Raw genomic sequence first — 15,168 nt, 5'->3', positions numbered from 1 at the left:
TTTAAAGCTATGGGCCAGAATCTGTATCTTGTTCCTAAGTCAGGCTGGCCAGTTTAGAGAAAGGAGCAAAAGAGAAGGCATCCTTCTCCTGATCCTCTCTAAGCACATGTATGACTGTCAAACCAAGACGGTCCTTTTTTCCGTCACTGGAGTGATATGCTATGAATTCCCTCCTTGCCACTGTCTTCTCCTTCATCTGCTACAGAAGGTGTTCTTTCTGTTATCACATTGGCTTTTCTACAGCCTGTAACTGATCTTGATCATTCCTGATCTTGGGCTTTCTACCACTCTTAATCAGTATCACTGAAATCCACTTGCTCAGAATGGTGCTATTTGTGTACACAAAGATAAAAGTGGATAGACAGCCATGATCACTGAATCTGTGCTCAGACACTGTCACAGAATTCATTTTAAAAAGAAAGAAAATCTGATTTCAAGAGTTTTAGGTAACTATGTTTCTACTGGCAGAAGAAAGGACAAGAAGAAATACAGGAGGGAGGGAAGGAAAAATCAGTAGGGAAAAACCTAATTGGCAAAGTCAACTTCATGAAAATGAAAATCTACTTGAGAGTTTTCAGCCAAAATAAAAGTTAGATTAAGGTAGGAATGTGTTTAAAGAATGCAATCAAAATTATCCTTTATTCTCTCAAAAGATGAGGTTAAACAAAATGTAGTATAAATATATCTTCTAGTACTTGGAGGGTATAGTTCTTTATATGAAAATTTTACTAGGAAAGATTAAAGTTAGACCAAAAAGGAATTTCCTAAAAGAAAAGACAAATAACACACTATTTAAGTAATCTCTTATATTCTAAAAAAACCAGAAAACAAAAAAACAAAACAAACCACTCAGTAGATTCTTATATGTCTGCCTCTACTGAAATGTAGTCAATGGATTATCTGTTTATACCTAGTCCTGTAAAGGGCCAAAGTAGTAAAGAAATGTTCCCTGCTCTTAGGGAAGTCATAACTAATTCGGAAGATAAAAGTAACATTAACCCTTACAAGTGATCAGTACTAAACTATGTACGTGCTGTCTCTGAGCGCAGCAGGACTTTGAGGAAAGTGTAATGCATGAGGCGAAGTAAGCTGGACCCCAGGCTGGGGTTTGACTTAATTTCTGCCATGGTGACAGGTGGGAAGGGAGAGTGAGCATCCTGGTTACAAACGTTCCAGCACACAGCTGACCTCTCAAAGTTGACGTGAGCACTGTGCATTGGCTTTGTTTTTGGACTTGCACTTTTTTTATTCCAAGGAGATTTAAACATTTTATAGAGTTTCAAAGACTCAAATTTTAAACCATCAATGCCTAAATACTTTTTTACAATGCTGGATCTTTAGAATGATCCTTTGGGTAAGGCAGCTGCAAAAATATTATTTAAAAAAAGCAGATTTTGTCACATTTAAAGGCAGTCAGAACCTATTTTTATAAAGTTCAAAGTGACTGTGTATCTTGCAAGGGAATCCCTGCAGACTTGGCATTTCTCTGGCTACAGACCTACCCGCACCTTTTGCTAATAAACTCACAGCGCTATCAACTAGCGGCAACCAAATGGCCTTTGAGAGAACATTCCAAGCACATGTCTAACTAGTTCTGCACCCGTCTTCTGACTGAAATATAAAACCCTGGCATTGCACTTCTTCCCTGTTATTTACCAAGGGCTCAAGTAACTTCTGACATTTATCATGGAGCTGGAATAAACAGAGTGTAGAATGGGAAAGACAGGTGCTGGCCTCTTCCTGGCACACTGACCTTGCCCTCTCCTCCCGCCCTCTTCACCTGATCAGCTCTGACTCATCCTTCAGATCTTAACTTATTTCATTCTGGGCCCCTGAGGTCCCAAGCACCACCCCTGTAAAGCACCACCTCTAAGAGATCTCACTGCGAGCTGTGTTCCTCTAAGCCAGCACCCACCCACCACGCTGTATTATAATTTGGGGCTTCTTACCCCCGTTCTCTCCTTGAGTCCAGGAGGCACTCTGTCCTGTTCATCTTGTCGTCACAACCCAAGAGTGCTTGACTTGGTGAATGAGGACACACAAGCAAGGAAAGCAGAATGCAGAATGATTCTATTTCTAGTTAGTTCCCATTTTCTAATTGCTCAATGGAAAGTCTCACTAAACAGTTTTCCTACCAACATATTAAAATTGTAATTACTGCTCAACAATTATTAGCACAAAATAGGAACCGCCAGGCAACCAGTAACTCCACAAGGAGATGTTCTTGGGATGGGGCTGGCATGGGCCCAGGCACGGAGACTGCCCTGTGCACACAACCATCAGAGCACTTATCTGGACTCACGTCTCCCCACCCCCGTGAGATGGGGAACTTTGCGGAACTTGTCCTGGTGCCCCCGTCTTAGCATTCTGCCTGCTGCAGAGTAGGTGGTCAACACCTGCTTAAAGCTTTTAATAGAAAATGAATGGTTTCACACTCGGCTCAGCCTTTACAGAAAGGTCCTTATGTCGACTGTACTTTTCAATTTGCCTATTACCTGCTAACTTGTTAATATTAAGCTCACAGGTGCCAATCTAGCCCCCCAGAGAATCTGTGTCAGGAAACATAAAGCCACCTCCGCCAATGCAGATGTGGGGCCAGAAGAGGAAAGCCTAGCTATCAAGAATTTTGACTTTTACCATCTGAGATTTCTTCTGTGTCAAAAATGAAACACATTTTTTTGAGGTATATTTAAGTAATGCATTATATCCAAGAGGGGGAAAAGTCACCCGATGAATTTCTGACCACAGTTTAAAATGTCCATTCTTTATCGATTCTAACATTTAAAGTGAATCTACCCCAAAGCCAGTGACGTCTTTCACCATTTACAATGCAGCCTGGTTACTATCAGGAGACAGATATCATTTGGAATAAGGCTGACCCAGTCCATGGCATCTCTGTGCACTAACATATCTAGTTAAGGCTCCCCAACTAAGAAGCCAGTCATACGGGAAATGAAAGACAGGGCAATTCAAATACAATTCTTTTCAAATAATAATGACCTCAAAAATGGAGGAAGCAATAAAACCTCTCAGAGATCCAACACACAAAGATAATAAAGCTGTAAAACAGCTAAAGAAAATATGTATAAGTTTTCAGAAAAACTCAAAGTACTAATCCACTGAGACTTTTTTGGATTAGGATGGCAATTTATACATGAACCACAATTCATTTTGCTTCTTAAATTTGAAGACACAGACCGACCACAAAATGGTGGTAAGTGTTTTCTCATATCCTGTAGTATTACAGAGCAGAGATTTTTTTGTTTGCTTGCTTGTTTTAGGCTTGTCAGATATTGTCAGTTAAATTCTGTTTCATGTAGTATATAATTCCCATTTTTTCACATCAGCATCTACATGTTATAGTTGTTGTCTGTATTAGGAATCGCCAACTAATCACCATTATGATTTCAAAGTCTCATCTCTATTGCAAAGGTAATTTGGTCTATCTTCTTTACGTTATACCAAAGTGTACAAGAAATCCATATCACAATTTTTAAAAATATAGGTTAAATTTGAGTAACATTCCTAATATTTTTGTTTGAATTTTATTATCACTAAAAATTTTATCTATTCCATATAACCTTTTTCAAAGATTCAGAAAGTCCATGGACATTGGCACACCTAGTAAATGCTTAAAATGCTGATGCTGCTGTGCTTTGAAACTGTAGTCCATTCAGGAAATTCTGAACAACTCACTCCTAGTTTGTTAAATAGTGCAGGAACTTTAAAGAATTTACTCGACCCTTCTCTTTAGAAGATACCACAGAGAGGTCACATCAGGACTTCAAAAATTTATAGGAATCCTTCCCTAACCTCCTCACCCCTAATCTTTGCATTTAAGGCAAATTCCTCCTGCTGTCAAAATCAAAGAGTTTGTAAAAATCTGTCTTTGCTTTGTGCTTACAAATTATAAGCAGAGATAGTTACAAAATGGTCATGATTTACGCCCCAGGCTACAAAATTACATTTATGTTCTCTGCTTAACCATCTGCCCCACATATTGACAGACGAATTCTGAAATCACTTTTACCATGTAACTTCCCTATTCCAAAATGAAAGAAGGAATCCCAGCTTCTAACGGCAACAAAGCTCCCGTAAAGGTATTCAGAACACCTTCCTTAGACATGCACATACCCCATCTAGCCCCATCTCCTTGCCTTTGCTAATTTTATTCCTGTTCCTGCCCCCCAACACAGCTGACTGAGGGAATCCCATCTGCCCGTCGAGGCTCTGAAGCGCTCAGTGTTCCAGCTCACAACAGGATTTCACCTTTTGAGAAATATGGTCCACATGGCCATGACCACAAAACTTAATATTTAATTAGTTTGATACAAAACTACACTTAAATTTGTTTTTCAAACCTTCAGTAAGCTCCCCAAAACATACGATCTGTTTTTACACATTTTTGTCTCCCTCAAGGTGACTAAAGCACAGAGTGCTTGGGACATTCTTTTCATTGCTTCTTCGCTCTTTCGTATTTTATTGTGGTAAAATATACATAGCATAAAGTCTACCATCACAATCATTTCTAAGCACACAGTTCCAGTGATTCACTTAGACTACAGTTTCAGCACATCCACATCACTGTGTGACCGCCACCAACATCGCAGAATTGTACACTTAAGAGGGGTGCATCTTGCCGTGTGTTAATCATACTTCAATCACACTGATTAAAAACAAAGTAAGAGGATGCAGTGGTAGATGAGGCTGGTGACAACTGGGACCCGACCACAGAGGGGCAGGTGACAGAGAGATAGGGAGTTTAGCAGAAGACATGGGGAGCCTCTGAAGGGCTTGAGGAGAGTAGTAGCTTTCATTCACTCACTCCTTGCTAGCATTCTTGAGCACCTCTCTTCCAGACACTGTGCCAGCCACTGGAATTAATCAGATGTATGTTTCAGAAACCTTATCCTGGCTGCATACAGACATGGTTGAGTAGGGGAAACTAGTGGTTTTTGCAATTGGCCAGGGATGGAGGAAAATGTTGTATATGTTTTTAGTTTTACCTAAAACAGGGCCACCACGAAACCATGGACTCCATTATTTTGTTCCTATTATTTATTTATTTTTATTTTATTTCTTAAATTCATTTCTCAATATTATTTATACTTATTTTTGCGGGGCACAGCGTTGTTTACTTAAACTAATGGTGATTTTGGCCTGAATACATTCCATGTGGCACACTCAACAAGCATTAAGTAAGATCTGTTAGCAATAGAAAACCTGTTGTACAGATAAAAATATAGAAATTGAGTGTGTGTTATGCTCAGGGCACTGTGATCAAAATGGTCTAATTAGATCAATATAATTTTGGCGGAATATTTATAGCCTGTGTAGAGGGAATGCTGTTATTCCACAAGGCTTTTTGTGGGTGAAACTGGAGTTGACTTGAATGTTTACCCATGCAGGAAATGGTTAGATTGTAGGAAGTCACAATGTGAAATGCCACGCAATGGACCTATACACAGGAATGGGGAACGGTCTCCAAAATACACAGTTAAGTGAAATATAAATTGTAGAACATACTGCAAGCATGATGACACTCATCTAAAAACATCTCAAAACACCGACTTGTTTATATACCTAAATATCTCTGTAACTGCAGAGGACAAGGTCAGGACAGATGCTAATGTAAGGGGGTGTGTGTGAGACTAGAGGGAATTTTCACTTGTGTTCCACACAGCAATGAGAACACGTCCATGCGTTCCTTGTAAAGAAAAATCCACTTTTATAGGTTAGTATACCAAGTGAGCAGACTGCATTACATCACAGGCCTACAGCTCTTCCCTATGTCTTTATTGGTCATCCAGATCATAAAATGATCCTCATAGTAACAGCCAAGGTCACGAAGTGTGCGTGCGTGCGTGGGTGCGTGCGTGCGTGCGTGTGTGTGTGTGTGTGTGTGTGTGTGTGATTTGCCAAACTGCTTTTAGACTATTTTAAATGACTGGTAGTTACATATATCAGAGGACATTTGAGATAAGAACATATTGGCTATTGCAAAGAATCTCTCCTTGACTTACAAGAAAACTATTAAAGAGAAATAATGTAGTTAATTTATTCTCACTTAAGTAACTATAAAGTTACCTTTAGAACAAAAAAGTATTCTTTGCACATGAGCAAATCAACAATCTTTGATCCTGCAGTTCAAAACAAACTAGAATAGCATGCAAGTAGTACTTTCCTATATTTAAAATTATATTTGAAGTGTGTGTTGATGCCAAGCCAGTAATTCGGCAAGAGTGGACACTGTCTGAATCCATGCTCCAGCCATCTGGGCTCAGCCAAGGATTTTGTTTTCCTGGTTTTCAAATTAATAGCTCCCAGAAATACTAAATAGAAAACTGGGCACAAAGTAGTGAAGGCTTTTTACTTCTTTTTAAACTTTACACAGAATGTTTGAAAAGGCTGTTTACAGAAGACCATTTCACAACTGTGGCTCAGCTCGACTGAAAAATTAACATGAAGCACTCGCTTGGCGCTCTCAGGGCCTCGCTCCAAATGGAATTTTTCAGACAGACTAAAATTGCACTCTTCTCAGCCTCAGCCCACTTGAAGTTTAAAAAAAGGGGGGGACGGGGCAAGATAGTAGGTGTAAATGACTAAGAAGGGCCCCTGAGGGATGCTCTGGAAAGCGAAAGGATTGGGGGCTCCATGCAGAATGTCTCGATAAGAATGTCTCGACTATCTGTAATTTGCTGATTGTGAGGAAAACCAGAGTATTAAGGAACCTTGTGAAGCCAACAACTACAGGCGCAAAAAATCCTGGAGACATGGAATGGCATGTAGGAACAGGGGTTCCACGCTCTTTTACACTATTATCTATGACCCAAGTGACATTTAGGAGTGACTCCTATCATAGATGAAAAAAAATGTGGCAGGAGGAGGGGTCAAATGTCTTTAAATGCCAAAAGGGAACTGTAAAAACAAGAGCAGGAAGAAGAAAGAAACTATGAAATCCATTACACCAACATGTACAAGTTCTTACCTGCAGCGGACAGGGTTGCCTGTTCCAGTACCAGACAAGCAGAAAACATCGTGGGTACTTTTAAAATTTATTGATTTTAACCTCGCTATTCTGAATAAAATGGCAACTACAGCTCCAAATCTCTCAAGAGCCTGCTGCTTATTTTCTTCTTAGGGAAATAATACTTACTCATCTACTATAGGGAGATAGGACATCTCACATAAAGGATTCAACTTAGGAAGACAGGTCAGCTTTCCGGACTTTAACCAGATCTCTTTGGATTGCTTGGAACATTCCTTAGTCAGGGCTGCTCTTCAGCCCACAGAGGCTGCTCTCAACCCCACAGGGCTGCTGTCCAGCCCAGAAGACGCTTCTTCTCTGCAGGTGCAGCAGCATCCTAGGTACAGTCCTAGGTGAGTAGGCTGCTTTTTGTAAAAAGTAGAAGAATGCCTGCTGTTTCCAGGTGAGCTCCAGGCAGCTGGAGGGGTAGAGAAGCACAGGCTATGTCTCTGCCCCATTTACCCCTTTGGCTGGGTACCTTGAGCACTGAACAATCTGCACAACTGGGCAAAATCACTCTTTAGTAGTTTAGTCCCCAAATAAGCGACATGAATCCACAAACTTGACCTGAATGATTCAATAGGAAAGATTAGACAACTTGGTAAAGCAATGGTTAGTCATAGTGATAGCAAGCCACTTGTTAAATGACCTGAACTGAGTATTTTAAGAGACTACATCAGAAAAAGTTGATTTCTGCTTTGGTTATTATTTTTGCCTAGAGTTGACAAATCAGACATAAAATTACACCCAACAGAATGAGATATTAAGACACCATAAACAATTAACATCGCTTTTCTATGCCTCCACAGAGTTACTGCCTGCTTCCTCTTTTATAAACACATTTGGAAGTCCATTCGTCATGACAGCCTCAAAAGCCACACCTTTATAGCAGAGCTGTTCTTAAAAAGGAAGAATGAGGTAGCAGGTATTCTCACTGATATCAGACATAACAGGCCTTTTTCACGTTTTCCTGGGCCTGCCTCTCCAGCAAGTACACGTGTTTTACTTGTAACCGAATCAGCATCTTGGAAAACTGTTTGACAACAGGATAGGAGCTCATTGTGATGTCTTAATTTACCTTGTTGGTGTACTCCCCGCTGCACAACCCCATTCCCATACAGTGTCCAAATATCCCAGAAACTGCAACATGATTCACAATAGCTAAGGTACGGAATCACCCTAAATGTCCATCAACAGAAGAATGGATAAAGTATATTTACACAACAGATTATTATTCAGCCATAAAAAAGAATTAAATCCTGTCATTTGTGGAAACATGAATAAACCTGGAGGACATCATTTTAAGTGAAATGAGCCTGGCACAGAAAGACAAATACCATATGATCTCATTCATATTGGAATCTAAAAAAGTTAAATTCATAGAAGTAGAGAGTAGACTAGTGGTTACCAGAAGCTGGGGAGGGTCGTGGGTGGACAGGGAGAGGTGGGTCAATGGGTACAAAGTTACATTAAGAAAGAGTGAGTTCTGGTGTTCTATTGCACGGTAGGGTGACTACAGTTAACAATATCGTATTGTATGTTTCAAAATAGCTAGAAGAGAAGATTTTGAATGTTTTTGCCACAAAGAAATGATAAATGTATGAGGTGATGGATATGCTAAATACCCTGATTTGATTTTTATGCAATGTATACATGCATCAAAACATCACACTGTACCCCATAAATATGTACAATTGTTATGTGTTAGTTCAAAACAACAACAAAAATAAAATGGGTTATACTAAAAAACAAAGAAACCCAAACATCCCAGAAGCAGTGAATGAATGCTCTGGAAACTTGCAGATTCCATGAGAAATACAGCAAGACCTCAGGCCCTTCTCCTTCTAGGAAAGAAAAAGCTGACTGGGTTGCTCAGAAATGTCTCAGTGCCCACCAAGAAAGGTGTGAGCTTCTGCTGCTCCGGCTCTGATCATGCCTGAAGACGAGGGGGTGACAGCTACACTCTACGTGGGCCAAAGACACAAGGGAAGAGGTGGGGCCATGAGGAACACTGGAGCTGGGGCAAGAGCTGGGGAGAACAGGGAGAGGGTTGTGGCAGGGAAGAAAGGCTGCAGGCTCCTGGATCTGGTTATTCAACCTGAGGGTCTAGACCTGGGTGGCAGGCCCAGCTTTAAAGGAGGTTCCACGTGGCCCAGGTTTACATGTTACAGTGGCATCTTTAATTTCATGTTAACGAAACCCTTTCATAAAATGACTTTAAGTAACTAGAGATGCTCTCTGAAAAAGGCTCTCCTCCACAAGAAATAAAGCCACCCTTTCTTACCTCAATAATGTACAGGACCACGTTCTTGTAGAAGCAGTACAGTATGCACTTGGTCACTCGGTTGTAGCTCCAGGCCCCATGAACCAACAGAAGCTTTTCTAAGTAGGAAAACTGGGAAGGAAAATGACAAGGTTCAGAAGAGCCTATCACTGAGGAATAAAAGTCACAAAATGTCCTTATGAACAGAAGACAGATAGGTAAGCAGAGGAAACCAGATTTTGCAGGTGACCTGAGGCATTAGGCGGGGCTGTCACCACGAGAACAACTAATTTCTCCTCTTAAATCTACATATTTAGGACTTCCCCCAAACTTGCTGCTGGACTTTTAATTGTTATTCTCATGAAATTCTACTTAAGCTAATGCTCTTTTAGGATCTGAATTATGAAAAGAAAGTGACCTCCTGAACTAGAAGAAAAGAAAAGTACAGTGGGAATCAGATGCTTCTACATAATCACAGAATTTGTGCTGGCAATAGGACTTAGGGACAGGGACACTTGTGCAATAGCGTCTTGTTTAAAAAAAGGTGCCCACATGTTTCCACAGTTAGCCTGTAGGCTAAAAACTGTATATAAACACAGAGACACACACACGGACATACAGACACATACACAGACACACACAGAGGCATATAAAAATACACACAGGCACAGAAAGACACATATAGACACACACACACACACACACACACACACACACACACTCTCACTCTCTCTCTCTCTCTCTCTCTCTCTCTCTCTCTCTGCCTCCACTCTAGTCCCATTTTGTTCTTTTTTGCCTCCAACTATGCAGTCAGGAAGCTAGCTGACACCAAGTCAAGAGTGCTGTGCGGGCTCTTGCCACCCGAGAGAGGAGGCAGGGGGGTCTTTGTGCACCACTTGAATCACAACTCCTCGGCCTCCCCGTGCCCACTCTGCCGTCTGTGTCCTATTTCATCAAGGTCCCAAAAAGTGAGAACCTTGAGCTGGAGGGAGGGAAATGAGTTTTTTGGTTTTGTAGACTGTGCCATGCTCTGGCATGAATGCGCTGTTGGGGCCCTTCTGTTTACATGCATGGTTTCTATACACTGGATTCACCTCACACCAAGTTGGGTTCCCCCTTGGCTGCCTTGAAGGAGAACCTTAATCCCCCTGGCTCTAACCTGTACTGGCAGAGGCCCCAGCTCCTGCCCCAGGCAGCACTCAAGCTTAAACCCTACTACGCTACCAGGAGAAACAATAAGGCTGCATCAAGAACACCCCAGAACATCAGACATTCTTTTGCTATTGTAAACTTCCTATTAATTTCAGATAACTTCTGAAATTAAACTATCTGTATTAAAAAAAGACACTGACTGTAAATACATTTTTTTAAAAAAAACCATTTCTTTTCATGAGTAATCTACATAATAATCCCCATCAGCACTAACGAAGGTGATGACATCCTATATGAAGTCACATTTCAATGAGTTCTTCCAGAAAGAACAGGGCACGGCACGGCCGCTCATCCGTGTACTCCAAAACCTAAATGACAACTTCACAATGGCAGAGGTAGGTGCACATGGAAAAATAAAACTTCCCATAAAGGCTCATTAAGGATTTCAAAGGGGAATGGGGAATCATAAAATAACTGGATAAACAAATAAAAAGGAAGTCTGTATCTGACCTGGCCCCTGACGTGAGACTTCAGGGGGCACAGAGAACATCTGCTTGAGTCATCCTGGAGCCTCAGCTCTAGTGCTACAATGATTTGTTTTCAGAAAAAAGAATATATACATCCTAAATCAAAATGCTGTCTTCATGAGGTCATTCTAAAAACATTAAGCAGGTAGGGGGCAGGAATGATTCTCCCGAGGAGAAGCAGCAGCTGAGGGCTCCAGGTGCAGCATGACATGCACAGCAGCAGCCGCACAGGGACGATGTCAGTCCCGGCTGCCCCGTGCATAAGAGAACAGGGCAGGGGCAAAGAAACGGACCTGGAGCTTTGCCTACTTCATAAGATTCCTTAGGATAAGACTTTGAGCTAAACATCTTTTTTCTTCTCTATCTAACCCTACAGGGTTCTTTCTCAAAAACCCAATCAAAAATATATTCATCCACATTAAAATCAACAGATAATGCACAGGGTGCCACCTTCAACCGCAGACTATCAACAGACACAAATCAAATTGTGAGATTCAGCTAGAGACTGCTTGTTGTTGGGTGGACAGGAGGAAAGGCTAGCACAAATGTGGCCCTGAAATCACAGCATCCTGCCCGTCACGGACAGGACGATGGACGGGAGAAATGAGGGCCCACAGACACCTGCAGATTCATCGGTTCCTTTGGCAGAGGTGACTATTATGCTGGAGGGGCAAGAAAACCTCCAAATGGAATTATAAAGCCCTGCTCCCTGCTCCACCCTTCTTTGACAATTTTCATTTGAAGAGAGCCATTGTTCCGGATTCCACATCTTATTAGTATGCAGTTTCAATAAAGCAGGTCATGGAATCTCCTTTCCCTAGACATTTTAAAGAAAAAGACAGACAAATATTTGCCTGGAACTCCTAGGAAACCTCTTAAGATCCCTCCCAGCCATATGATGTTATAACTCAAGTATTTAATAATGCTGGGGTGTATAACATCTACAGTTGCTGACAGACTACAGGAAGCGTGAGTCCCACAGGCCTAGGAGCAGTTGACTCGGGAAAATAAACCAGCAGGTGTGCTGGGCCAGCCCCCAAGTGCACACACAGGTCTGCCCTTCTCTGCTCCCAGACGCTTGCTTGGACCTGAGGCAGGTCACCAAATGCGAAGGAACCTTAGTTTTCCAAACTGTAAAGTCAGAATCCCTTCTCCTACCTACTTCAGGAATTATCCTGCGGACTTACTTGGCACCCACAAGGGAACAAGACCGGTTTCAGGCACTTGTCAGAGCCATAAGGACTCTGTAATTCCTCCCTGTGTTTGCAGAACCACAAGCTGAGAGGTGACCTAAGGCAGAGTCCTCCTTCAGGGAGGTGGCAACCCAGAGTTGCACAGAGCAGCCCACAGCCTGGGGCTGCAGGAAGCTTGGTCACATTTTATACGCAGCACCTGATTCCAGCTTGAAAGGGAACAAAGCCATTATTTCTGTGTTCATGTGATTACTGTTAACACACTCTTCGAAAGCCTAAAAAACACCAGTAGAAACACAAGGGAGCTCTCACTAACCAGCGAGCAAGCAGGCATCTACTCACAACGTATACCACGATCTGGAGACAGGAGGAACCGATCCATGTTCCCTGGGGTGTCTAGGGTTTCTGGATGACCCAGCAGGCAACTGATTCGCTATGCACCCTAGGGGTGAGGAGGCAGGCTGTATTCCTTTGCCTTGGGCTGTCACTAAGGAGGAGACATTTCTTTCATCCTCGGGCTGCCTATGTAGGAACCACAAAGCGTACCAGGAGCCTGGGTATGCAGCGCTCCATTCAGGGAGGAATGGACTGAACTTGGCGTAACTGCTGGAGGCTGTTTGCTACTGACCATGGGGTCATTGTGGCCTGAGCATTTCATCTCACAGCAGGGGTCCTGGGCAGTGCCTGTCATATCATAACTACAGAGAGGGCAGCAGCTGCAAATGACTGCTTTTCCCTGACCTTAAATGCATGACCAGAGAGTGTCCCAGCACCTTCTGAAAGAGGGGAGGTGCTAGGACAGGATTGTAGAGAATGGGTGTTATAAGCACAGGTGTCCTTCAGCAGGGGACACATAAGGAAATGCTTACACAGCAGGTGCAGGAGGTGAGGGTAAGAGATTATTAATAGCAGGACCAGGGACCTATCTGTCAGGAGGGGCACCTTGCCTGATGACAGAGCAGCTCGACCAGCCCCACAGCTGGCCCAAAGAAACTCAACTGGCAGGGAAGGGCCTCTGAACTTCACAAGATCAAATCCACTGAGAAATCCAAACGGCCAGCGGCTTCTTCCAGATGGTGACCTCAAAAGGGGCAGCAGAGTCCTCAGGCTGGACTGACAGTCACGCGCCAGTCTCTCCTGCTCAGCTGCCATCTCTATCAATAGGACTGACCTGTGCAATGGCATAATCTGAGTTATTGGTGGCCTGCATGCCCTCATTCCCGCTGATGCCCACACCCACATGGGCTGTCTGGATCATGCCGACGTCGTTGGCGCCGTCCCCGATGGCGAGGGTGATGGCCTTCACTCGCTTCTTCACCACGTCCACTACCTCAGACTTCTGCAGAGGAGACACCCTGTGAGAGGGGAGAGAGATGAGGGCTGAACGTGTCTGCCCAGAAAAAACAGCTGCGATCTGTATTCAGCTGCATCAAAAGGGCAGTTACTGGACAATCTCCAAATTCATTACGATACGTTTTATGCTCACGTGCAGAGATGATTTCAAAAAACAGTAGCTTGTGGCTTTCAAGTATTTGCCAACTTTGTAGATGAAATACACAACTCAAGACTAACTTAAAACACAGCCTATCTGTAATCACCCTGCTCCGCGGGCCCCGTATGCACACTCTTCAGCAGCACATGTGCCCTGCTGAATGACAACGGCAGGTGAGCTAGTTACAGGGTCTTCAGAAATGTCTTCCCAATAAATCAGGAAACTAGCACAGACCCTGTTTTTGCTTTGCAGTACACATCACGTACAACCTAAGGCTGACAAGGGAATTTTCTGTAAAATCTGCTTTTACGGAAGGGAAAGATAATTGGCAGGGTATGAGAAAGGACAGAGAGAAGGCCGGAGTAAGAGGGAAGAATGACAACTTCCCCATCCCCACCCCAGAGATGAAGCAGTGTTTGAAGGGTGGCCAAGGCAGCGGATCTGGGAGCAGGCATCGCAGGAGAGGGGGTCTGGCGTAGCAGATCTGTGCAGAAGCACAGCCCACAAGCCGAAGAGGGCTTGCTTCCGCGAGGAACTGATGAGCGCAGGCACTCAAGTCACCTGGGGAGATGACCCAATATAAACCTATGGGGTCTAAATCACAGCAATATTAATTATAGTGAAGTGCTTATCCAGACTATAAGACCAGACAATACACACAGGAAACAACACTAGTATCTCAGGACTGATTTATTTGAAATTTTGAATTGATAGGCTGATATTAATTCGGGAAATTTACAGGTTAACTCCTGAATCACTTATACCCCCCCCCACACACACAGCATAAAAACAAACTAAAAGAGTTTCCTGGGTTTCCCAGAGGCACACTGGCCGCACTCACACATGGACTGTGCTTGGAAACCAAACCGATGCTCAAAGACCTTCCCAGTAAGAACTATGACCTCCCATAGGGCCTTCACCCACAATGACACCTGTTCGCAACAGAAAACTTACATGTTACTTTACATTTCATTTTACCAATTCTGCATAGAGAAATGTATTTGGTGCGACAGCAAGCTGAGCGCAGAGCACAGCCTCTGAATGCAGAGCACAGCCTTTGCTCAGTGACAAAGATATACAAACTAGAAAGTTAGAAAAAAGAACCTCAGGGTTAAAAGGACTTTCAGAGCCACACTGTGCAATCCAATATGCCTTTCACCATTCCCACAATGGTTTACCATGGTGGGAATTCAATGCCTCCTGGAGAAGATGCAACCACTGAAAATTATTATTACCTTTTTATTGTTACTGAGTATACCTAAAAGTACTAATTCTGTCCTTTGAGCTAGACCAGAACAAGTATAATTCCTCTTTCAAATATTTGGAAGGCTGAAATATAGACACATATCACATCCTTCCTCCTAAAGCTCAGTCTCTGCTGGCTAAATATTCTCAGGTCCTTCAATGGTTATTTAATAGGCATGCTTTGGGAACTTAAAAATAGCCTCCAAAGCATGACCTTCTAGGCAGCTGAGGCAGGACAGAATCACCCATACCCTGGTGGCCGATGCTAT

At 42.8% G+C, this 15,168-nt stretch overlaps 1 protein-coding gene across 1 annotated transcript in view; it reads right to left on the bottom strand.

Annotated features, from left to right (window-relative positions):
• ATP8A2 (ATPase phospholipid transporting 8A2) overlaps positions 1–15,168 on the bottom strand; it is a 584,662-nt gene that overhangs the window by 209,710 nt on the left and 359,784 nt on the right. The window contains exons 29-30 of the mRNA XM_063101556.1: positions 13,334–13,517; positions 9,312–9,422 (exon numbers count right to left, since the gene is read on the bottom strand). Of these exons, the coding sequence (XP_062957626.1) occupies positions 9,312–9,422; positions 13,334–13,517 (295 nt within the window). The remainder of the gene's footprint in view (positions 1–9,311; positions 9,423–13,333; positions 13,518–15,168) is intronic.

The sequence above is a fragment of the Cynocephalus volans genome, chromosome 7, assembly GCF_027409185.1.
Source record: "Cynocephalus volans isolate mCynVol1 chromosome 7, mCynVol1.pri, whole genome shotgun sequence".
Taxonomy (NCBI): Eukaryota; Metazoa; Chordata; class Mammalia; order Dermoptera; family Cynocephalidae; genus Cynocephalus; species Cynocephalus volans.
This window is presented reverse-complemented; position numbering and strand designations above follow the sequence as displayed.